Source organism: Centropristis striata, chromosome 2 (assembly GCF_030273125.1).
Source record: "Centropristis striata isolate RG_2023a ecotype Rhode Island chromosome 2, C.striata_1.0, whole genome shotgun sequence".
NCBI lineage: Eukaryota > Metazoa > Chordata > Actinopteri > Perciformes > Serranidae > Centropristis > Centropristis striata.
This window is the reverse complement of record NC_081518.1, coordinates 17398385-17425010: the sequence shown is the minus strand read 5'-3', so window position 1 is coordinate 17425010 and position 26626 is coordinate 17398385. Positions and strand designations below refer to the sequence as shown.

At 38.1% G+C, this 26626-nt stretch overlaps 1 protein-coding gene across 1 annotated transcript; it reads left to right on the top strand.

The window, feature by feature from the left end:
- Positions 1 to 957: 957 nt before the first annotated feature.
- aldh1a3 (aldehyde dehydrogenase 1 family, member A3) lies at positions 958 to 26539 on the top strand. Its single transcript, XM_059352755.1, has 13 exons — positions 958 to 1090; positions 1182 to 1286; positions 1893 to 2033; positions 5388 to 5517; positions 12269 to 12330; positions 15769 to 15897; positions 16203 to 16316; positions 18329 to 18431; positions 21992 to 22176; positions 22444 to 22608; positions 25037 to 25194; positions 25980 to 26054; positions 26158 to 26539. Exons 1-13 carry the CDS (start codon positions 992 to 994, stop codon positions 26225 to 26227), a joined length of 1536 nt encoding a protein of 511 aa, XP_059208738.1. The 5' UTR covers positions 958 to 991; the 3' UTR covers positions 26228 to 26539.
- The last annotated feature ends 87 nt before the right edge of the window (positions 26540 to 26626 follow it).

The following is a 26626-nucleotide window of genomic DNA, read 5'->3' as shown; positions in this document are numbered from 1 at the left end:
CTCACAGCCTGACTTTCTGTATTTACAAGTAACAGCAGGTGAGTATCACAGAGCAACTTAAATGCTGGAGGGGGCCACAATTTTTCATGGACACTACCACAGGGCCACATATAGGACCGTGCATTTAACCAGATAGGATGAAACTGCCATTTAAACATATTTACAGTGCAGTAACTTAACATATTTCATGCTCAAATGCATGTATAACAGTATAAATAGGAATACAAAAGGTTTGAAGCAAATAAAAAATAACCACTTACTGTGATTTATTTTTTTCAGTGCAAGAACAGCAGACCAACATTAATTGCAAGAAGTAATTTTGTGCATTTTTACACTGCACATTTAAGATTTCATGCTCAAATGCATGTAAGGCAAGGCAAGGCAAGTTTATTTGTAAATAAACTTGCCTTGCCTTGCCTTGCCTTGCCTTATATATACACGTATAGCACAATTCAACACAAGGTAATTCAAAGTGCTCTACATAAACATTAAAAACAGCAAGACACAATTGAAAACAGTAAAAACAGTCAATTAAAATAGGGAAATAGAAATAAAAATACAAATAAGATCAAATAAGATACAGCAGGATAAGAAAATGGATAAAAATAATAAAAAGCACAAGTCAGACATTGCATGGTTAAAAAGTAAGGGCAGTAGAGTACAGCAGATAAGTGTTAAAGTTAAGAGTACGCTGCAGTAAACAATAGTGTTTAGTTGTACTGAGGGCCACTTCAAGTGAGGGTGCGGGCCGTCTGCAGCCCCCGGGCCTCCAGTTGCCCATCCCTGGTCTACACAGCAGCAGCCCTGAGTAGCATACGTTTTGCAGGATGTTTCCAATGTGCTGTAAGAACAAGACTACCCTCAGATAAGAGCTGAGGGGCGGAGTTGGCCTCTACTGCTATTTGAGGAGGGAGGAACTCTATGTTATAAAAAGAGAGTGTTGAGTAGAGGGAGCACACAGACTGGCCCTGGGCTGTACTGCTGAGCCACAATGGCACAGAACGGAACAACAGAGAACGGAGTTGCTGAAGGGATCCCATCTTTGCTTTTTCCTCAGCCTGTCAAAGTGCAGGAGATCAGACACACCAAGGTAATGACCTCTACATAAAGAACAGCTTCAAGTGCTGCAGGTAAGATGATAATGATGATTTAAATCAGGTGTCACTCTCCACTTTCCACAGATTTTTATTGACAATGAATGGCACACATCCTGCAGTGGCAGGACATTCCCAACGTTCAACCCAGCGACAGGTGTCAAAATCTGTGACGTGGAAGAAGCAGACAAAGTAAGAAGGCATCAGTTTGATTTAAGTGTATGATAATAATTAATGATAATATTCACTTCAACTTATTATAGGCTGACGAAATGACTAAGGCATCGTTATTATTAAGTTTTCATTATTATTGCATTCATTTATCTGCTTTAACTCTAATCCAATAGAAAAAAAAACTCACTTTTAGCCAAACTTAATTTAAAAATCCTGTAGTTATTATAGGTTTTGCGTTTGTCAGAACAATGTATGAAAACCAGCATGAGACAAAAACATATTTAAATTTTATACGGATCTTTTAATTGATGATTTGATCTTTTTTTTTCCTTCAAAGTAGCGTTTATAGCGACAAAATAGTTTTTGAGAAAAAAAAAAAGAGCAAAATGTAAAATTACATTATTCACCACATGAATGAAGATGACGTGGGAAGGGAAATTTTTCAAATAAAATTAAATGTTATTACTACCACTCCGATGACGCTTTATGCTAATATAAATGGGAATTGAAAGAAGGGATGGGACTTTAAGAACCTTTACGCACAGCCAACTAGGAAAAGTCTAACTTCAAGCGAGGGACATGTGTGTCCTGACATGTGTGTCCTGACATTGTCCCGCTGTGCAGGAAGATGTGGACAAGGCGGTGCAGGCAGCCAAGGCAGCCGAGCACAGATGCGCTCCGTGGCGGAGGATGGACGCGTCCAGCCGGGGAAGGCTGCTGCACAAACTGGCCGACTTGATGGAGCGGGACCGGCTCCTGCTGGCGGTGGGTGCTTCATGCTGCACACACTCACATTCACTTCATCTCTGAGAGACGGCTACAGCTGAGCTGAGACTTTAAAGAAGGAAATTATCCCATAGAACAATCTGAATTTGCCCCAATCTTAGCCTATTATAAATATCCATTGATGCACTTATTATAAACTTAACACACATAAGCAGGATGAGCATTGGTCAGTGATTTCCAGTGGTCGAATAATAATAAAGTATGAGTGTTTTAACCCTTTGATGCACAACATGTAAACACCTTCTAATGCACAACATGGGTCAAAAATGACCCGCATTCATTGCTCATGTTATTTCATGCTGCTGTGTGTTTGAATATCTTTTTTTTTTTTTTTTTTTTTTACAACAGATCATGATATCCATTTTTCCTTTCATACTTTATGAAGAAAAATATTTTTTGTATTATTACATCAAGTTTACACACATGGGTCAAAAATGACCTTGTGCATTAGAAGCGTAGTGATACAAAAAGTGATTCACTGAATTAACAATTTGAGTATATGTGTAACTATGTTTGTCTTATTTTTAAGGTTTAACTTTAAAAGAGTTGTTAGAACCACCATATTACATTGGAAAATCACATATTTTAACATTTGAGACTTATTAGAGCCACCAAATAATAATTTCCATTGGAAAAAACACCAATTTAACAAAATAGGATAGTTAATATTTGTGTCTTCTTTGTCAGGTTTTAAATTGGTGACATATAAACACCTTCTAATGCACAACATGGGTCGAAAATGAGCTTGTGCATTAAGTAGTGATAAAAAAAGGATTTTATTAAAAAAGTAAGAAATGAAAACAAAAAATGAGGATGTATGATGATCAAAGAGGAAAACCAGCAATACTGAATGATGAAATGAATTTATTGCAAAGATATAGAATATAAAAACTTAGTCGGGTCACTTTAGACCCATGTTGTGCATCAAAGGGTTAATGTAAAAGTGATGATGCAAAACATTGCAACAACAGCAACATCCATTTACATTACAATGTCAAATGTACTCACAGTATTCAAAGAATATACTCCATAAATACAATATATAGTATTTGTATGATTGTTACTGATGTATTAACTTGTATTGTTGTATATACTAGGTGCTGATGGTTGTAGATATTGTATTTGATCTTTATTGTGTAGTATATTTGACAGTATGACAAAGCATAATATTTTATGGTCATTACATTATTTTATCTACAGTGCTCTTCTCTCAAGTGCAGTGTTGGGAAGGTGACTTTTCAAATGTATTCCACTACAGATTAGTGAATACATGAGCCTTATGTTTCTATGCCAAAAACACATTCCTGACAGGGTCCTGCCTGTGTGTCTCCTCTGCCATCTGCCATTGTGTTGCTGCTGCACAGCACACCGGAAATGTTGCACTTCTAAATCAGTTTATCGGAAAATAAACTGATTTGGATTTTAGAGCAAATAAAACAAAAAACAATCTAGAAAGGCACCCCAAGAGAACAGATCTGCTCCATCTCACAGTGTTAACAAATGCAAAAAAAAAATTATGCATCCCTCCTAAATGTAATGACTTCTCCAATTGGCCCATGATGCACCCTTGCAACAAGTTTCATGAAAATCTGGCTGCTAGTTTTTCTGTAATTCAGCTCAAAACAAATCCAACTCAAATCATGACCTCCATGGCAGAGATAATAAAGCATCCCTTCAAGTCATTCATTTTTAAGGCTATAACTGTATTCAATTTAAACTGTTGCTGTAGTAGAATACAGTTGCTCATATTTTGTATTTCATATACATAATTGTGTTACTCCCCAACCCTCTGAAATGTACAGAAATAGAAATACAGAGTAGCTTAGAATGGAATTACTTGAGTTAAGTAAGTAGATGAAGTATATAAGTAAGTGCTTCTTCATGGAATCTGGAGTACAAAAATGCCCATGTGCTGTCATGATGTTGACTTGCTCTTATCAGGGAGAGGTCTATATTATAACATGACATCATGACACTGCGACCCCACCCAGTGACTTTTTGTCTTTGTAATGGCTGCTGGATGTCATGTTGCCAGATATTGTTTCACTGTGCCGATTCAGTCTGTTTATCTGCCAGCTTGCATGAGGGCTTCGATCTGTAAATGAAGCCTTACAGATGTGAGTGAAGTAATAATACCAGATAGCATGTGACTGCTAATTGCAAACATGCTCTAGAGTGGTAGTGTACAGGGCATGGGTAATTACACTAAATTCTCAGCTATGTTTGGGAAAATAAAGACCAGATTGGGACCAGTTAAATGTACAGTCATGATTTTCAGTTGAAGCCCTCTCTTCTTCTTCTTCTTCTTCTTCTTCTTCTCCTTTTCATGGTGTAGATCAGGGGTCTCAAACTCAAATTACCTGGGGGTCGCTGGAGGCAATATCAAAATGACCAAAAAAAGACACAAAATTACAAAAAAAGACACAAAATGACAGAAAAAACAACTAAATTACTTAAAAAAGACACAAAATTACAAAAAAAGGCACAAAATGACTAAAAAAATACACAAAAGTACTAAAAAAGACACAAAATGACTGAAAAAACACAAAATTATTTTAAAAAGACACAAAATGACAAAAAAACACAAAATTACAAAAAATACACAGAATTACCAAAAAAGACACAAAATGACCAAAAAAAGACACAAAATTACAAAAAGAGACACAAAATTACAAAAAAGGCACAAAATGACTAAAAAAATACACAAAAGTACTAAAAAAGACACAAAATGACTGAAAAAACACAAAATGATTTTAAAAAGACACAGAATGACAAAAAAACACAAAATTACAAAAAATACACAGAATTACCAAAAAAGACACAAAATGATCCAAAAAGACACAAAATTACCAAAAAAGGACACAAAATTATTATTTTTTTTAAAAACACGAAATTACCAAAAATAGACACAAAATTATTTAAAAAAGACACAAACTTACTAAAAAAAGACAAAAAATTACCAAAAATAGTTATTAAAGGGACCTTCCACACACAACACAGTAAAGTGCCATTCATATAAAACTCACATTAAACTTTCATTTCAAGGTGGGGGCCACAAAAGATCATCACGAGGGCCACAATTGGCCCACGGGCCGCGAGTTTGAGGCCCATGGTGTAGATGGTGCTACACAATTCTCTTTTATTTTGTCTTTTAAATCATGTTGACTGAGCCATGTTTTTTCCCTAACAATGGTAGAGTCAGAGCTGTGTATTAGCCACCCATGCAGCATTGCTAAAGTTACAGTGACTAATCACATGACTTTAGAGGAGTTATGACTTCAGCCAAACTTGCAACATACCAGACCACTGATGCTAGTTTTCCTGAACCTTTAGACCCTGGAGACTCTGGACACAGGAAAGCCCTTCCTGCAGTCTTTCTTCATTGACCTGGACGGCAGTATCAAAACCCTCCGTTACTATGCAGGCTGGGCCGACAAGATCCACGGCAAGAGTCTGCCTGTAGGTGAGTAGGTGTATGTCATCAGATGCTATTTAACCATCATGGCCTACATGGATGTGAAAGATGCTGTGTGATCAATAAGGGTTAGGAAAACACAATAACACAAGTTACTCTCTCTGTGTGTGTGTGTGTGTCTATTTTATACAGTCTATGGTGTCTACACCAACGTTATTATAGTTAACAAAAACGAAAAAACGAAATAGCAAAAACTAGAATTGAAAAAACATTTTTGTTAACTGAAATAAAAATAAGTTTTTATTAAAACAATAACTAACTGAAACTGTATTTTGTGGTTACAAAACTAACTAAAATTATAGTGAAAATGTCCTTCGTTTTCGTCTTTGTCAACTTTTTAATACGTAAACCTTTTTGGTTGATATGAAACCTATTTCTTCTATCTGGTTTTATGACTTAATAAACTTATTGGGGCTGAGATGGATCAAAAGGAATAAAGGCAACATTTATTGAGACTTTTTTAAATCTGGCACCCAACAAATCCCCCATTACAAAAAAACTAAAACTAACACTAAAACTAATAAAAACTAAACTAAAACTAAGCATCCCCCCCCCAAAAAAAATAAATAAATAAAAACAAATTAAAACTAGCAAACTCACTCTAAAAACGAATTAAAACTAACTGAATTTGAAAACCACAACGAAAAATCTGAACAAAATTAAAACTAAAACTAATGAAAAAAACACCACTACCAATTCAATTCAGTCACTGTAATTCTGAGAAAAGTAGACTTGAAGAATCAAGCGCTTGGCTCACATGTGCAAAGGTTAGACGTGAGCTGTTATATTTAAACATCTGTTTACAATATTAGCATATCTGCTGATTCAAACATGCAGCTAAACTGCCTGTTGTGTTGACAGAAGCATGTTTTAGTGCACAACATCATGTTGTCATGCACCCAATATTGGTTCAAATGTGACACTCATTTGAGAGCATAACTTAGTCATTTGTGTCCTCAAGTTAATAACCTATGTACACAAGTGAGTATATTTTGCCCGCCATCACATATGGAGAGATTTGCATTCTTAAATGACTATTAAGTTAATGTAACAGTAGGAAGTAAAGGTACACTGCAAAAACCAACTGGCAAAAAATGAGAAATAAATAACTAGAATTAGGCAAATACATGCTTAAAACAAGTAAGATTATCTGCCAGTGCAGTAAGTAAATTTTTCTTTGTAAGAATTCTTTAAGTAATAAAAAAATATCTAGACACTGGAAAACCAATGATTTCTTAAAATAAGTCCAAAAATACTTATTTCAAGCAATTATTGCTTGAAAAGCCCAACTGTAGTAACATTAAAATAAGCCAGAAATACTTGAAACTAGCACATTTTTTTCTCATTTCAGTATCTGTGGGTAGATACTGGTTGTAGAAAATGCTATTGAAATAGCATTTAAACTCCATGCAACTAAAACTCTCAATTGGAACCAATATTTTAGGTAAAAACTCACCATATTCAACAGTTGAATAGATTGAAAAGCATGAAACAGCTCACAATGTCAATCCTAAAAACAAGTCTTACTGAACAATACTGAAATCCCTGTGAAGAGGGGTTATTCAATCATTTTTGTTACAAAAAGACTCATGTTCTTAAAATACTTGGTAAGCTTCATGTTTTTTGCTGTGTAAATGTGATTTCAAATCTGGGTTTAGCTTAGGAAGGAGTGCTTTGGTATTATGGTCCCTAAAATGTACTTCATATACATTTAAGAATGTGAATTATTAGTTTGTGCTAGGGCCGGGACTTCAATTAATTACACAAAAATTAACGCGTTAAAAAAATTGACGCATTTTAATCGCACTTATTTTTGCACCGCGGAACGTTTCTCACTGGATGAGTTACAGGCGGACCGATTATACTGGAGCACCAACTAGCGTTCATGAGTTCAGACAACAACAAACCACAGTGAACATGAAGGAAGAAGCTGATGAGACGCTTTGGTTGGCTCCGTGGATGATGGGACATTTAGTTACAAAAACCAACGGATGGAAGCGTCGATAAGAGCATGGTTGTGTTGCTATGCAACAAGGAATTCACATATCACCACAGCACATCCAGCCTCAAGTATCACCTCAATGCAAAACATATAGCAGCTAGCGGCTAGTGTGGTAGCTAGCGTGGATTGTGTTTTACTTAAAAAACCAAAGTATTCTAGTTTACAGCAGGTCTACCTACCTATAGGCTACCTGAATTTATGAAATGTACTATATTTCTAAATATGCTATTGCTACACTTAATGGCAAAAATTGCACTGGTCTCTTGGACTTGAACAAAAATAGACAATATTTTTGTTGCTTAACCTTATGCATTTAGTCATTATTCAATGGTATACTAAAAATCCATGTGAAAAAAATTACTTCTCACTGTTCTCAGGTCAAATATTTATATGCGATTAAAATGCGATTAATTTCGATTAATTAATTACAAAGCCTCTAATTAGTTAGATACATTTTTTTACATGAGTCCCGGCCCTAGTTTGTGCAAATAACTCAACAAAATTTTACAAAATAAGTATTAGTAGGGTCAATTAGATGAGTTGCAAGTTAATGACTGTAGTGAAGTGCAAGTGACTTCAGGCTGAGGATTGTCCCTGCCCTGGGTGGTATCTCATCCAGCCTCCTAATACTTCCCCCTCTTGTCAGATCCTACTGTGTGTGTCCTCTGCCTCTGCAGGACAGCAGATAGACAAAACATGCTTGCCTTTTCCTCCTGATAACATCCCAATAGAGTGGAGAGAGATGTAAGGCACAGCAGGACAAAAGGAAGAGGAAGAGGCTGAGATAGTAATCAGCTGTGTGGGGAGTAACAATCAGTGTTGGCTCAGTACCTCGCCAAGCCGGCAGTCAGTAATCCCTACCTTTATACTGGGTCAGTCATCCACATAAGACACATACTGAGTAGAGCTGCTAGGTAAACTGCTAGGTCGACTAGATGCAGGTCATTTTCTGAATACTCACTTTATATTACCAAAATCCCCCTTCTCTCTGTCTAATGTCAGACTATTTGCTGACTCATGAATTGCATTTAAAAAATTAGAAAAGCAAACAAATGTAACTGCAAACCACAACTATGGAAGCAAAGATATGATGACAGAGATTAAGGACACTCGACAGGCAGTAACAATAATAACTCAGTCAGACAGATTGAGACTTGTCTGCATTCATAGACACCAATAGAAATAATGCTAAGAAATACTTAAAAATGTCAGTTCTTTCAGCTCAGATACACGGTGTGTAGGATTGCTTACTAGTCGTAGTTATGCTGAGTTTACACCAAAAGATTTCCACAGTCCCAAACTGAAAGTCTTTAGTAAATCTAGGAGTTTTACTGGAGTCACGGCGCTCCCGTCATCTCCATGGTTAAGTTTAAGGTAGTAATCTGCTCTGTTTCATATCAGTCTTTTCCTAGTCTTGGGTTTGGATCATATCAAACGTGTTTGATATTATCTCAAGTCTCAGTGACGTAACACAATCACCAACCAATAGATGAGCGGGGGAAAGGTCCCCGGCGGCTGTGGCTCAGTTGGTAGAGCGGGTTGCCCACCGATCGGATGGTTGGTGGTTCGACCCTGACCATGGCAGCTACATGTCAAAGTATCTGTGAGCAAGATACTGAACCCCAAATTGCTCATGAAGCTGCATTCATCAGTGTGTGAATGAATTCCCAATAGTGGCAGGTGGCACCGTTTAGGGTAGCCTCTGCCACCAATATGAATGTGTGTGTGGCCTACATAAATAAGTTAGAAATAATCAATGATTAATGTATGATTAACTAAATGAAAGTTGATAGAGCTGATAAATATAATTATTCAATTAAACACATTATAATTAAATAGGACATAAATGTATATCATGAATTCATTTGTAAATGTTCCTTTCCTTTATTCTTCCTTATATCTATTTTTACTGTAAAATAGTCAACTTTTCATGTCAGAAAAACAGAAACCCTTTTTTCAGCTTTATGAGGAGGCATTTTGTGGTGTCTTCTTCTCTTCTCTTCTTTTCTTTTTTTTTTCAACACAAACCACTGAACACACTAGAGCAGCTGGAGCCAAAAGCTGCTTCTCCTCCATTTCGTTTTTACTAAGAGCATGATGGGGGAAAAAAATGCATGGTAGGAAAAAAATGCTAAAAGAATCTAGTTGTAATCTTGTAAATAGTGACCCTGAAAGATTGACAGCCTGTCAATCACTTGTCACTTGTCTGTGACACACAAGACACTTGTCTTTAGATGTGAGCAGGTGTGAGCTGATAGTTTTCCAGGAGTCTTTTCCAAATCTTTTCAAAGTCTTCTGATGTATAGGGAGCATTAGCCAGCTTACCCTCATGTCGTCACCAGGAAGAAGTGCTGAAGACTTTATGCTTAGTTTACAGTGAAGTTTATTTGACTTTATGAAATCAGGACATTAAGACTTAGAGACTTATAGACAGATCAAATACCCAGGAGGTGTTTCCTAACTACTCAGAAATCAATGCAGCAAAATCCATAACAATGCTTCAAATAACAGAGAAAAAAAACAGTAAATCATCATAATTCAAACATGTGATGGTTGCTTATAATAACTTTTTCTAATTTGTGGTTCCACATAATCTAAAGGACTAGGTACTCTTTCTTTTGGGAATGAGTTAAATAACTGCTCTTTGAAAAGACAATTCTGATCTAAAATTGTGTTTGATTTATTGTTTCAATGTTTTATAAAGCTAGGGTTGGTACAGAACTCTGTACTTTTAAGGGTACCGTCTGAATTACGTCAGTACTAACAAGAACCGATTCACGTTCAATTAATCTGTACCTAATTTCAGTACCTGGGAGCGCATCTGGTTGAAAGCATTTTTTTTTTTTACAGCACATTAGCTGTATGACTGGAAACAAAAACTATGATAAAAGTTCTCTATTGCATAGACGGTTGGAAGCAAGTAGCTATAAATATCACAGTTACTGCTCTTTCTTAACAGAAAACTCAGCTTTCAGTTGTATATTTATCCCTGTTGAAGCACTCCAAGTCTTTGACACTAACAGAATGAATGCACTGTAAAAATACTACAAACATTTTGCCTGCATCTACTCCATAAATATAGGAAGTTTTACCACCTGCTAAGCATTTCTGTGCTGCAGATTCAAGTCTTTTCTCTGTGACAGCTGATAAAGAGAACTTTTATGTTTCAGAAAGGTGAAAGTACTGCGAAAATTACTCAAACCGGACTCTCGTCTTGTCCAAAAGCACTTTGTTCCCCTTCCTGGACTTGCCTTAGTGATGCTTACTTTTTCATTTCTGGTCATGCTGACGTCTCTGACCTGTCTTCCACATGCATAGAGCGATAGAAGGGGAGGCCTCGGTGAAGCCAGACGTACATGTATTTGATATAAATTCATCAGTGCAGTGAGTTAATCCTGCCTCTGATGGTGTGTGTCGAACGTGAAGTGTCGGCCACAGGCTGTCTGTGTAGGTCTTGTTTTACATTTCGGCAGCAGCTTCCTCCATCACCCTGTGAATGATGATGTTCCCAACTGATTTGAGTGAAGGAAGTAACCTTCAGTAAGCTGTGTTTGAACACTGACTCACCCAGTGACTCAGTGATAAGGCATGTTTCCACTGAGTACTTTTTGGAAAGAGGCTGAGTGTTTTGGCTCCGCCCACTAGTTAGTTCCCCTCGGCCTCTGTTCCCTTACAGGTGCTTTTGTAGCAGCTAACCAACAAAGTCCGAATGTAACAACAGACCAACACGGCAAGCAGTGTTGCCAACTTAGCGACTATGCAGATCCCTCTAGAGACCCTTTTTTATAAAAGCGACTAGCATCAAATCTAGCTGTAACGGGTTGTGTATGGACCCAATTGCAGCACACAGGATACCAGGAACACTTGGTTATTGCTTTTAATGTCAACCTTGGCAGGTACAGACCAATGCAAGCAATATACACTTTGAACAACTTGAATGTAACAACAAAGTCTCTCAACAAAGTCTGTGGCAACAAAGCTGGTTCGACAGGCAGGGAACTCCAGGTCAGGCACAGAAGGCTGCTGAGTTTACTGGGGCTCAGGCAAGACGGGTAGATCAGAGGCAGGCAGGGTCGGCAACAGGAAATCAGTCTGAGGAAAATCGCTGGAAAGTCTGTCATTGAAGACCTGAGAACAATTTGGCAGTGAGTGTGTGTGAGGCAGGAGTCTTTATAGTGGCTTGATTAGTGATCAGAGGCAGCTGGGTGAACAGGTGAAGAGTCTGGCTGATGAGGAGGGAGTGGCTGACAGGTGGAGTGATGAGGAGGCAGGCTCAGTGGAAAATTACTGGGAGACAGAGCTGAAACTGTGACACTAGCGATTTTTTCTGGTGTTATTGGAGACTCGTTCCTATTCTTCTTAATGAGTAGCGCTGTCCCAAAGCACTCACAAGCGGCCCAGTCCTCCCGCAGCAGGGCAGAAGCTGTTAACCCCTCAGCGTCCAGTCTGAAAATGAATCACACATGCGCGAAATCGCTGCTCAGAAAGTACCTGCCTCAGGAAGGTACCTTTCTGAGCCGCTAACCGGTGAAGTTGGGCGGATCTTGGGTGGATCCTCTCGCGGAGGGCTGGAGCTGATCCCAGCTGACATTGGGCGACAGGTCTCCAGACTATCACAGGACAGACACATAGAGACAGACAATCACGCTCTCATTCACTCCTACAGGAATTTAGAGTCACCAATTAAACCTAAGTGCATGTTTTTTTAATTTTCTTTTTTTTTCTTTCTTTTTACAGATGAAAGCTTCATGTGTCTAACCAAACACGAGCCTGTTGGAGTATGCGGAGCCATCATTCCAGTAAGTCCAGACGACATTTGTTTTCAATTTATCAAGAATAACATACAATAAGAATTCCTATTGCCGTACACATTACTTTGCTTTGGTGTGAAAGTTAAACACACATGCACACTGCACATAAAATAAAACAACCAATTAAATTGCTCATATATGGTTACAGTATTTGTGTGTGTCTGTGTGTGTGTGTGTGTGTGTGTGTGTGTGTGTGTGTGTGTGTGTGTGTGTACCAGAAACCTATCTTAATCATTACTCTGCCTAAACATAATATACTCTTTGCTGCTTAGATTTACTTTCACACACTGGAAAATATGTATTTTTTTCTTTTGACTATTTTTTTCTTTTGACTATAACTTCATCAGAGGGTGGGGCAATATTTGGTGTATGTATTTGTATTGTATTGCACTTTGTCATGGATCCAGACAGACACATAATGTATAATTTTTTAACATTGTGACAGAAGACAGCCATTCAGTTTTTAACTTTGAGAATAAAGCTATAACCTCTAATGTTGCTTTGACAACAAAACAGCTGTTGTTTGACATGGGAGATTATATCATAAAAATGAATTTTATACTGAAGAACGTTGTGTAATTACTGAAAGTATTGCTGGCAGACCCAGCACGAGTCATTGTCAGACGAAAACAGGAAACCTTTCTCCCCACTTGTGATCCCAAGATCTCTTAATGGCTCAAGTGTCTCCAAAGTGTTGTAAAAGTTAACAATGCCGAAACTATAAACATGCAGAACTGACATGCATTGCTCTCTAATTTGAGTTTAAGTGCCTAATTTTTTGTCCATTGGTTTCCAACATGGAAATGAGAAAATGGAAAATAAATGACCTCTTTTCCGAATGAGTTTACTTTGAATGGTCTCCAATGCGAGTGATGTAGAGCTCTTTTTTATTTGGTACATTCTCTCCAGACCATCCTCCAAGTGATAAAGTAGATTTTTCTGGGAAAAATCAAAATACTGATGTTCTGTTTGTTGCTTAAATTATTTTGCCTCATTTTGTGCCTCTTATGCAATTGTTATTATTTCCACTGGACACTGCTGCAAAGATAATTACAAGTGAATAACAGAAACAAGCAACTGTTCACATAAAAAACATGAATAAATGCATGAATGCAAATGCAAAAAACAACAACTTGAGACTCCTCCCAGGTAGACAGACATGTCCAGGAAACCCTCTAATAGATGGCATCCAAGAGGTGTCCTTATCAGATGGCTGAGTAAGGAAGGTATACCGACATATGTCGAGGGGCATTTTATGCCAGCGAACTATACTAAAACGCCTTTACCACGTTGCCTGTGCCTGCATAAAGACCGAAGAATAGGCGTGCGTCCAGGCAGAGTACACTAGATAATGAATGGGTGACACTTGACAAGTGTGCACCTTTGAACGTAGCAGACGCCTGTGCACACGCCCGTCTCAATGTACAAATAATTATTTACTTTATGATGACACATTTTGAGTTTAACAGCTGCTTCGCTTCACAATTAAAGCAGTCCATGTATCACCAAGAGAGACTGATGAGACAGTTTAGGCTATTTCAAGTATTTCAAGTATACATGCACACGTTAAGGCGTCTGAAACGTTGGCTTCAGGACAATAACACACACTAACGTTAACTATAACAGTATATTAGGACTGGACCATTGCTCAGGTGCCGAACTGAGGAAGAGGCTGTGCAGTAGCTGAAATTATTTTAATTATCCCTTTCACCCTTGCTATTAGTAAATATCAATTCGATATCATTCAAACCTTAAGAGAGAGAGAGAGAGAGATATACTATCTCTTAAGTACGAGAAAAACTTTAAGTTTTTCTGGCCAAAATCTGAGGCTTCATTAAGCTGTTTTTAGGGAAGTGCCTGACACACGATACAAAGGGAAGTGAAAGTCAGCTAAATGCAGCATAAACAAAATGTTTTACCTTATTAGTTAACTACAAATGTCTGTAAAACATAATGGGACTGTGTATAGGTGCCGAATTGGGTTAAACAGTGTAGATATAAGGTCTGATAGAATCATATTGTGAAGAGACCTCGTCTTCCACATGGCTACTTAATATTCAGCGGTGACAGCGATTATGGCGTCTGCAGGCAGGTAAACCTACCTAATAGCAAGTTAAGTACACACCTGGCCATTGTTTGTACATTACAGCTGATGCGTAATGAACTATATGTCTGTGCACATAAAATTACTCACGAAGCTGGGAACTGGCTGTGAGTATTGCACTTCACTACATGCAGTGTAGTGAAGTTTTACTGCACTTATAGGCTTTAATGTTAGCTGTTAAACTAAAAATTTGTTATCATAAAGTAAATAATTATTTTGTACATTGAGACGAGCGTGCGCACAGGTGTCCGTATGTTCACTCTTGCCACGGCACGAATGACCCATCGCTATTTGATTTCCACAAACACTACACAGCGTGTTTCTGTGCGCTCATGTAGAATTGTACTTAACAGTCACGCGGGTCTTCATGTCACGTATTTGAGGCGTAGTTCACCCATCACACACCCGTCACGTAGGCGTATGTGCAACAACGCATGTGCAGCATCTGCCTACGCCTACGTGACACTCGTCTGTCCATTGAAAGTGAATGTAGTTTACACACGCATGTTACAGGTTTGATGTCATCGTATAGGCGCTGTCCACACGTTTTAGTATAGTTCTGTTAGAGTTCGTTTTTTTTGCAGAACAGATGAGAGGAGAGTAAAGTCCTTTTGACTATTTAAGAAAATCATCAAAGAGTGACCATGTACATGGACCTTCTCTGTTCAGAAATCACAGGCTGCTAAGCAGTAAACACTTCCCAGAAAAGGATGCCTAACTTACTTTTTTAATTTAAATGAGTTTTATAATGTAAATGTGCAACTATCTGATTGGTCAAAACTGTTGGGGCAGCACCATGGTTTAGACTTGGCCCACCCATTTCGTTGGCACACAGGCTAGTCCTAGCCTCTTGGTGCTTCGGCTTCTGGTCACCGCCCTGTGGGAGGAAGAAGCTAACAGCACACTTCTGTATCTTGTCTAGTGTTTGTCAGTATCTATCTCCACCTGGGCCCGTGGCCTTGAATTGGAGAACAAAGAGTGCTTCAGTTTTTCATCTGCTTTCCCTCAAATATGTGATGATGTGCAAAGTGTTATCGGTATGTCCTTTCTGTTTATACTCCTTATTTCTGTGTGCTGTGCCTGGCATATAAGATGTGTGTTTTATGCGTTGCTAAATACTTTCTAAGCAGCATTTTTACAAAAGGTCATAATGCAGATTATTGCTATTTTTTATTAATCTCTAACAGTTCGCTGTCATAAAATGCCCTTCATATGTGTGTGTGTGTGTGTGTGTGCTATTTGTTTATAGCAGTGCACTTTTTTCATTTGTGCAGTTACACACTGAAGCAGTCAGCTAACGTGAGTTTTTTTTGTCTTGCCAGTGGAACTTTCCTCTGCTGATGTTTATGTGGAAGATGGCACCAGCCCTGAGCTGTGGAAACACCGTGGTCATCAAGCCAGCAGAGCAGACGCCCCTCACGGCCCTCCATGTTGGATCCCTGATCAAAGAGGTTGAACATTAGCATTAGAGTGAGGTTTAGACCTTCAACCTCTCACAGTCTTCTTCTTGATTAGGTTCTGGGTCTATGTTGTTAGGAAAAAAATCCTGCTTCTCATGTGATTAGACTGCTCCGCTTCTATTATATTTTGGTGGAGAGAGTTCCAAAACAATATGGACCTGAAGACTTCTAGGGGTCCTTGTTCTTTACTCACGATTATCACAGTTTAAGAAAGGCTTAATTGTAGCTGTAGGGTTTAGGGTATTCAATCACTGGTGATTCGCAGCACTAACATGCTCTCTGGCTTGTCGTTTCAGGCAGGATTCCCCCCTGGAGTTGTAAACATTGTTCCAGGGTTTGGTCCCACGGCCGGAGCCGCCATCGCCAGCCACATGGACATTGACAAAGTGGCCTTCACTGGCTCCACAGAGGTGTGGTAGTGTATGACAAAATTACATGCTGTTAAGTAAGAATAGCCGTAAAAATATATCAAAGATTGATTTTCTGGCCTGTAATTTGTCAAACTTTAAATCTGATCTGATCATCATCAAACAACTATCGGTAACACTTTAGATTAGGGAAGACATATTCCCCATTAATTAGTTGCTATTTAGCATGCAGATAAGTAATGTATTGGCTCTTAATTAGATTAGTCATTATTAAGTAGTTATTAATGCCTTATTCTGCATGGCCTTATTATACCACCAGTAAGCCATTAACTAAGAGTTTTCCCTCAATAACCTCAGAATTATTGCTTATTAGTAGTAAGTAAGGAAGTTGTTGTATATGAGTTACGATCTTAATATGCTTTACTTTGTATGGACTTTGTAAGTCTCTACATAGTGGTGAACGAAACCATGGAAACGGCAAATAGCTACTTAATAGCAACTAATTAAAAGCCAATATGTTACTTATTTGCATGGTAATAAGCAACTAATTAATGTTGAATATGTGTTCCCTAATATAGTGTAGTAACACTATACTTTTGATAGTATAGTGTTACCCAACTATCAAAAGGGAACTTTGGAATTTTTCATCTGAATCCTATTCAACCTTGTCTTTGTGTGTAAGTGACCAATGGTGACAACATGTTTTGAAATTGGCTATATATCGCAGCCACCAGGCTTTGAGGACAATTGTGCATCATTAATGTAACATTACATGCACTAGAACAGTTGTTTTTGCCACTGACAGACCAACATTGTAATCATTAGTGTTACATCTCAGTAATGTCATGACTCTTTTTATTTTGACACTCACTTAATTTCCTGCCCCCATGTGTTTTCCCAGCAAATGTGCTCACCTGTTCTGCCTCAGCTTGTGCACCTGTTCCCAATCACTCAACCTTCCCTATTTATTTTATCTTATTTTATGTTTTTGTTTTTGTTTTTTTTTACAGATTTATATCAAGTCTGTCTAATTTGTACTTTCACCAACACCTCCTGCACTGCTTCTGTCCTCTTTTCAGACTTTTTACTCTGTTTGTGTCACACCACGGTCACTTGTCCTTCCCCATGTGTCATCTGTCTGATTATCTCCCCTAATCACCGATTGTGTTCACCTGGTGCTCCCTTCCCTCCATGTGTTCCAATAGTCTGTGTTTTCCCTTGTCTTGGTCCAGTGTGTTTGACCCTGTCACCATACCAACCACTTATCTCCTTCTTGCCACAGCTTGTCTTGTTTTCACCTTTTTGGATTCCTCACAAGAGTAATTTTTCTTTCTAATTTATTAGTTAAGCGCAGTTCTTAGTTTCATAGCTTTTTGAGTCAACAGTTTTGTTTTTCCTCCTTTTGTAGTGATTTTGGGTTCTTTATTATTTCCCTGATTCAGTTTTTCATAGTGTTTTAGTAGAATCTTTTATTTTTCCTTTTGGAGCGCTTTTATTTTGTAGATGTTAGTATTTTATAGTTTTCCCCCCTTATCTTAGATTAGGATTTTTATATTTAGTTTTTAGTGTAGATAGGTTCAGTGTTTATCCTCCTTTGGAGCGAACTTTCTTTGTTTAGTTTTTACTCAGGAGTTTCATAGCCCTTTTCTTTCACTCTATGAGGATTTACCCTGCTGCATTCTTTAAATAAAGAAACTTTTAAGTTCACCTGCTCTGCATCTGAGTCCTGACTTGAGCCCGGTCTGACACTTTGGGTCTATTTCCTCTACTGTAACGATACGGTGTCATTATTAATGCCTGACAACATTATGGAAAGGACCCGGGAGAAGAATGCTCATTCTGTAGTCTTGTGAGAGGTGACTTGATGCTGAAAGACAATAGTGGAACATGCATGAGAGAATTGGAGAGAGGGATGCTTGTGTTGGAGTACAGAGAGTGCCCTAACACTCGCATTTAAAGACTCTCTTTGATTCTGTTACTGCAAGGACTTCTTTTTTCTTTCATTATTACCAATGATGCATTGAGCTATCACTCTGTATATGTTATGCATGCAGGTGGGCCAGCTGATCAAAGAAGCATCAGCCAAAAGTAATCTGAAGAGAGTGACTCTGGAGCTGGGAGGGAAGAACCCCTGCATCGTGTTTGCTGACTGTGACTGTAAGTAAACATGCTCTGTGTCCGTCTCTGTCATTTTGAACAATGAAATGCAACATCAAGATGTTGTTCAAGCTGACAAGTGTGTTAGCTAATACAGCCCAACAATGTCTAGTGCCTAAGCATCTCAGTCCACCCCTAGTAGCTCTTCAATTTGCTTTGCCAGGGATATGGATAAGTTTTCCCCCAAATCTTCACACCTCCTCCACAGACGATATGTTTGTCAAATTCAGGAGTTCCTCAAAGTTTGGCAATTTTCCCAGTCTAGTTTGAGCCAAGACTGAAAGGCCTCCTTCTTCAGTGTTTAACACTGGTCTACAGCAACAGGTTCTTAGGTTCCTGCCACTTTTTTACAGCAGTGCATAGGGAATAATTCACATGAAAACATGTAATTAAAGGTGCGTTTGGCAAAGGTATTGAAAAGATTCAGCTGATTTTGCTAGCCTATTGCTTGGGCAGGTCATTCCAAACGAGGTCATCCCTATGTTCCCCAGGACCTATGTTCCCTGTTTTTCCCAAAAAGGGTCCTATGTTCCCCTGTAGCAATACATACCGGGGAACATACATATGTTCTCCGCAATCTATCAATCTTTACAGTAGACTCTCAACATGGCCAGCAGGCCTACCATCACATGGCTCACCTTAGCTCAAGCAGCCCAAAACTTACATTTGCACAGCAGCTACTTTCTGCTTACTTTGATGTTCATTTTTTGCTTTTCTAAATAGAGTTAGGGTTTGGGTTAGGCCTATTTGCCATGGAATTTGGCAGTAATGGTGGAAAAAGTAACAGACCGAGGAACATAGGAACCTTTTTGGGAAAAGCGAGGAAAAAGGGTCCTATGTTCCCCAGTCTCATACAAAGAGGGGAACATAGGACCAGGGGAACATAGACACGATCCCTTCCAAACTACATTTATAGAGAAAGTCCAGTCACCTATAGTCTTGAGCCTGGCCCTTGGAACAACAGAAAAAGGGCCTTGTCTGTGGGACTAAGGCAGTGTTACAGTTAAGAAAGAGTTTAAAAAAAAAAAAAAAACGAAGTCAGCAATATAGCTAGGGGCTAGGCCTTTCTGTTCTTTAAAAGTACTAAGTAAATTCTTAAAATCAGTTCTGAATCTGACTGGTTGCCAGTGCAGTTTTGACATCCAACCCTTATATGTGCATGCGGTAGTTTCTGAGAGAATTAAAACAGTTGGGGTCATTATGTCTTAAGGGTAGTTCTATCTCATATTAGCGTCACCCTCTACTGGACTCAATGGGTAATACTCTCCTACTACAGCAACTTCCCTGGCTTCCTGTCTAATACCACACAGACTACAAAATCCTGCTTCTCACCTTTTTGTTGTTGTCACTGTACGGTGACCTTGAGTGAAAGAAAGGCGCCTATAAACAAAATGTATTATTATTAATTTATTAACGCATGCACTGCAAAAAAGAACTGTCTGAAAACAAGATAAAAACACTAAATCTGAGGGAAATTTTCTTGCTGCATGGACAGATAATTTCACTTGACAAGATTTGGCAAGATAAATCTAAAAATAAGCATGTTGTACGCTTAAAATAAGAAATTAACTCAAGCAGCGATGAACTGGCCCGAGCAGAGTGCACTGCAAATTATTTATTATTCTTACCAAGATAAAAAAAAAAAACGTAGATTTACAAGTGTATCTTGTTTTAAGAGTTGATTTCTTATTTTAAGCGTTCAACATGCTTATTTCTAGATTTATAAATCTTAATTTAAGAAATATTGTCAAATGAAATAGGACACACCTTTTTTTGTAGCGTGAGCATGCATTTGGCCACTGAGATTTTCATAAATGAAGCCTGCTATCAGGACACTCCGATGTCTGCTATATTTTTTCTCTTCAGGGAACTACGATTTGATCGACTTTATCCACGGAATAGAGTTGCAGCTCCGAGAATCTCGTCAATGCCCAATGGCCCTGGCCTCATCTCTGGCACCAACCTTCACAACTATGACTTCTAACTACTACTAAATGTCTTAGTGCACTGATTTATGATTAAGTAGAGATAGGATCACTTCTGATGCAATGATGTGAGGCTTTGATGTGTGGAGAGCAGCTGGAGCTGAAAAATGATGGCATCCAGACCCCCTCCAGCTGATGACACCATGTAACTGCCATCCCCTGAGGCGACCCTTTTGTTTGCATATGATGATGACAAAATCTCATCAGTGTTCGAGGCATCAGCATCCCACAGAAGTCGACCACAGACATTGCTCCGCCAGACTTCCCATTGGTGAAACCCTCGCGGCAGCCCGATGAGGCTCCTACCCATGCCATGAATTTCATGGCTCAGCTCGCAAACTCAACTAGCTTTCATCTTGCCCCTTTCCCAGATATCTTGCAGTGCATCCAGACGTAAAATTAAATCGTGTTGCATATACGAGAACTGAGTGGAGAGGATGGCTTTGAGGCAGAAGGAAGTAATCCACTGGCAAAACTGTTGAGTCCACAGTGGTTACTTTTTCCATGACTCTATATGCAATAAACACAGGATAAGATACTTTTTAAAATGTTGCTTTAGTCTCTTAAGTAAAAAATACAGTCAATGCACTCTCAGGTGTTTTACTACTCAGAAGTATTGAAATAAGATGCCTCAAGACTCATCTTTCATCTGCCCAATTTACCTTTTTGTGCCTTTGCTGTCATCTCACTGCTCTAAGATGAAGATCCCACCGACTGGCTTTCTATAAAAAGAAGATACTGTAGCTCGGGGCTGCAGAGAACCCCAGCTGGTTACATCTTCTGTGCTGCTGACAGTGCTATCATTACAGGAAACCGTAGCTTTACCTTTGAAGAGTAATATGATGGCAGTCATTTGACTGATGGCATTCAGTATGTGTTGAACTGAAAAAAATATCGTCATTTAAACAGCACCTACACAACAAAGTGCTTTACATTCATAGTTCCAGTATTGTGTGTTTGTCTTTACTGTTTTCCAATCCAATTCCATTGAACATGTAGTGCTGTCAGGATGTATTTTTCTATGTTCCCTCCAAATCTGCACAGTAGCCTCTTTCATAGTGCGGCCCCACAATTGTTCCGCTATATTACCTTTTTCAGTGGTTGACACTGGTCTACAGCAACAGGTTCTTAGGTTTCTGCCACGACAGGCAGCAGTGACTATCTGCACTTTTTTTTTACAGCAGTGCATAGGGAATAATTCACATGAAAACATGTAATTAAAGGTGCGTTTTACAAAGGTATTGAAAAGATTCAGCTGATTTTGCTAGCCTATTGCTTGGGCAGGTCATTCCAAACAGGGTCATCCCTATGTTCCCCTGTAGCAATACATACCGGGGAACATACCTATGTTCAGCACAATTGTTCCGCTATATTGCCAGAATGATGAAAGGCTCTAATGTCAACTCACTATCCACTGCACTGAACACCAACATGTAATGGAATAAATAGAGTGTAATCTTCTCCCAAAAAATGTTAAAGTTAAAATGTTGTTAAAAACTGGTTCTTGTTTTCTTTCTCTTGTGCTGTTTGTGTCTATGTTTTTGTATGTGTGTGTGTGTGTGTGTGTGTCTACAGTGCAGCTAGCTGTGGAGGAATCCCAGAAAGGAGCTCTATATAACCAGGGACAGTGCTGCACAGCTGCATCACGTGTCTTTGTGGAGGAAAGCATTTATGAGGAGTTTGTGCAACGCAGCATAGAAAACGCCAAGAACATTGTCATCGGAGACCCGCTGGACCCAAAGACATCACATGGGCCACAGGTTGGAACACACAGTGAACATGTGTTGAAGTACTAATAGACAAGTAGTGCCTAAACCTTGAACAACTGATTTCCCGGGGCAGCAAAATAGGTTGAGAACATAACATTGACATATTATTATGACATTTATTTTAATGTGTAAAGGGTATATACTTATGTGTTTTTAGGACAGTGGCAAATGTCAGTGGGGTCGGTGGGTGTTTAGGATTCCTGTTTTATTAAACTGCCTCCTTCCCTTGTCTACTTCCCCACCTGATGTTGGCTCCAGATTGACCAACAGCAGTTCGACAAGATTATGGATCTGATAGAGAGTGGGAAGGAAGAGGGGGCCAGGCTGGAGTATGGAGGAGCAGCTTTGGGTGAAAGGAGCCTCTTCATTCAACCTACCATCTTCTCTGGGGTCAAAGACCACATGCGTATCGCCAAGGAAGAGGTACCACTTGATCAATATACAACTATTCTGACACAGACAGTGAGGGGGATGTTGTCACTGAGTGAAAGCAAAAGCTGACACCCTGTGGAACAGGGCTTACATTACACCATAGACAGTAACTGCACAGTCAACACTTGGTTGGGAGCTGGACACAGGAAAAGTCAATGACATGGGGAAAGAAAAAGTAATTAATAAAGTTTTAGAAATGGTTTAAAGTCCTCATATTATTTGTACAGTTTTTACCTACACGGCCAGGTCATAATTGAAAGGAGAGTATACATGTAAACATGCTGAACCAGAGTCCTGGAAGGTCCGGGTGCCATAGTATAATCCCTTTTTCTGTCAAAACTAAAATACGAAAAACCAGAAACAGCGCCCCCTTTTCCTTTTTTCATTTTAAACCAAAAACGGAAAAACAGATTTTGCTCTCAGCATCAAAAAACGAAATAACTAAAAAAAAACAAAATTAAATAACGGCTGTATTTTGGTTTTTGCAAATTCCATTTCTCATTTTTTGTTTCTCATTTATTAATATAAAGGGGGACAGACCGGAAGCAGGAAAATAAAAGTCCCGTCAAAATATAAGAACCGGGCTAACTCATTATCAAGCAAATATAAAATGTATTTAAGTTAAACTGCCATTGTCATTGTGTAAGCCACCGCCAGCTCTATTTCATTGCATTAAAAACTCTGACATACAGTAATTTAATATAGTCCTGGGCCATGATATTTTTTATTTATTGGCTATTGGGAAACTGGAGATAATTTCCTTCAGTGCACTGATTTGCAGACTTCTAAATTTTTTTTCATGTGTGTATACTGTAGGGCAGGGGTGTCAAACATACAGCCCACAAAGGGTCCCACTGAATGACTTTGCAAAGTGGGAAAATTACAGAGAACTATTTTTTTTTCAAGAAAATGTAATATTCCAATGCAATGGGGGGCCTTCTGTCCTCACAGAAATAACAGGCACTATGCTGGATGAGCTATTACAGATTCAGTGTGATTAAATTAAAGATCCCACTTGCTGATGTTCTGGCAATGTGACACAGCATTGTCAAGTTAGCCTGTTCTTGCCGAACCTGGTGTTGGAAAATGCTTTTGTCAAAAAGGAGAAAATGGACACAGAGGGCTGGATGTTCCAGGAAAAATGGACCAGTTCCTATTCCTTCACAGAGGTAAATCAGAGGCAAACCAGTGTGTTTAGTGTGTTCACTGCAGCTTTCAGAGCTCACAGAATATAACATTCAGACTCTTCATGCCAAGAACAAAAAGTGAAAGCTAGATAGTCTCTCAGGGCTAAAAGTTTTAAACAAATTTCTTAAATGTATATATGAATCATTTCAAAATCATTAACATACATAAACAATATTAATAAACTATTCATTATAATTCAATTGTTTGTTAATGGTAAAGTAACTATTAACTTACATTAATATACCATCTATTTTTCATTTATTATTTATTTATTATTTTTATATTTATGTAGTTAGTTAAACATTAATAAATCATGTATTAATGCTACATTTCTATCCATTTTAGATTATGGTGATATTGTTTATATGCATGCTTCTCCCTCTGTCCTTAAACCACTTGATACAATTTATCATTCTGCTATTAGTTTTATTACAGGTGATGGGTTCATGACCCATCACTGCCATCTCTATCAGAATGTAGGTTGGACTTCTTTGGCTCTAAGAAGGGAGCAACACTGTATATTGTTTATTTATAAGGCACTACTAAAAAAACTTCCACTCTACTTATCGAGCCTACTGAGCTTCAGATCTTTTAACTATCCAACTCGTTCATATAACCCACTGGCTCTTAATATCCCTGCTGTTAAAACGGAGGTAGGGAAATTCACTTTTGTTTATTTTACGCCTAATAAATGGAATAATTTACTGTCTCAGCTTCAGTTGACACTGATTCATTTAATCATTTTAAAGACATTCTTGTTGATCTGATGATTTCTGAATGTACATGTGCTCGTTGAATTTATTGTGCTTTTGTTGAGTGTATATTATTATGGGAACCACGGGATATGACTGTCATTAACTTGCATTGTAGCGAAATTTGTGTCAGTTTCACGGAAATTTGAGTGATTCCGTGGCTATTCCACGTATTTTGAGTTAAGCAAATCCGTGGCTATTTCACAGATTCCTGTGATACCAGGTTGTATTATGGATATGTATTGTAATGTGTTGAATTGTATTTATTTTTTTATAAATATATTTTTTTATGTGAATTTACCATTCTAAATGGCCGATATATGGTTTATAAATGATAATCAAACATTAATAAACTATCTGTTTACCATTTATAAATGGTGGTTATTGTAAAGTGTTACCACAATCAGAGAAGACAACAACAGAAAATAATAGTAAAAAGTATAATGTGACTGGCCTTAACTCATATCTTTCCCTGTCAGATCTTTGGTCCAGTGCAGTGCATATTCAGCTTTAAAAGCCAGCAGGAGGCCATAGAGAGAGCCAACAGCTCCCAGTATGGCCTGGTGTCAGCAGTCTTCACATCCAGTATGGACAGAGCTCTGTCTGTGTCTGCAGCCCTGGAGACTGGCACTGTCTGGTAAGTCCCTGTGCACACTCCTGACAGCACAGGGGATATTTTGACAGCCATTTGATTTCCCTGTTTATAATTAACCCTTTGGAGTCTTGGGCTGCTTTGTCAGTTTTTGAATACTTTTCATTCTGCCACTTATAAAGTGTTTACTGTGCTAGTGCATGTTTGTATCACTTTTTTCAGCACCTCACCTATTTGATCCAATGAATATTTTTTCACTTTGACTTACTGGATCAGCATTTTGAACCCAGGATACAGAAAAAACAAACAAACATAAAACTGGAGTTTTTTACTATATATATATATATTAGGGCCGGGACTCAATTAAAAAAATTAATCTAATTAATTAGAGGCTTTGTAATTAATTAATCGCATTTTAATCGCATATAAATATTTGACCTGAGAGCAGTGACAAGTCAGTGCTTTTGTAGACTCCAAAGGAAATATGAAAATAATAATTTTTATATATTGATATTAATTAATAACAATACGGTTAAAAATCAGGCATGAACTGACAACTTATTGATCAATTTCGATTAATTAATTACAAAGCCTCTAATGTATAAGATTTTTTTTTTTAATCGAGTCCCGGCCCTAATAATTTTCTTTTTTTTTTAATGGAAATGTTTTAGTTACAGACTTTTTCCTTAAACATGTACATTCAGTCATTTTAAATTACAATTTACATTCTAAATTAATTTTAAAAAATGGTAAGTGAAATTACACATCCATCCACATGATACACCTACATGTTTCTTGACTATCGTGGATCTCTCTCTCTTTCTGTTAAGGATTAACTGCTATAACGCTCTTCATGCGCAGACTCCCTTTGGAGGGTATAAGATGTCGGGCAATGGACGAGAGCTGTAAGAACCCTCACTGTTTCTTCATATTTCATAGAAGTGTTGCTCGTGTGCTCCCTAACCTGCCTTGTGTTGTCTCTGTCCTTCTTACTTCTTCTCCTTTCAGTGGAGAGTATGCTCTGGCTGAGTACTCAGAGGTGAAAGCAGTGACCATCAAATTGAGTGAAACCCTGTGAGAAGAACTGGCTGAAATGTCCCATGCTCTGCACTAATCGTCACATCTTCAGTCATATTCATGATGCTGAGATTAGGGTTAGGCCAATATATCAGTTAGTCTACACAGTATGTCAGAGCCCAGAAAGTATGGGCTGAAATATGTGCCACCAGAAACTGAATTTGAATTATTTATATTTTAATTTGAATTGCTTAACTTGAATAATTGCATTAAAAAACTGAATTTGAATCACATAATTTGAATTTCTATTGTTCAATTTGAATCATTACATTGAAAAACTGAATCTGAATATTTGAAATTGAATTTTTTAGTTTGGAACTGAACATTCAGTTCTCACAATTCAATTTCAGTTCTCACAATTCAATTTCTATTTTCTGTGACGAACATCCGGGTAGTTGAG

Excerpts from the sequence above, each read along its gene's own strand:
- aldh1a3 (XM_059352755.1), top strand. The coding sequence starts at position 992 with ATGGCACAGAACGGAACAACAGAGAACGGAGTTGCTGAAGGGATCCCA. Across the intron at positions 18,432-21,991 it reads CGTGTTTGCTGACTGTGACT|TGCAGCTAGCTGTGGAGGAA; the intron begins GTAAGTAAACAT and ends GTGTGTCTACAG. Across the intron at positions 22,609-25,036 it reads TGCGTATCGCCAAGGAAGAG|ATCTTTGGTCCAGTGCAGTG; the intron begins GTACCACTTGAT and ends TTTCCCTGTCAG.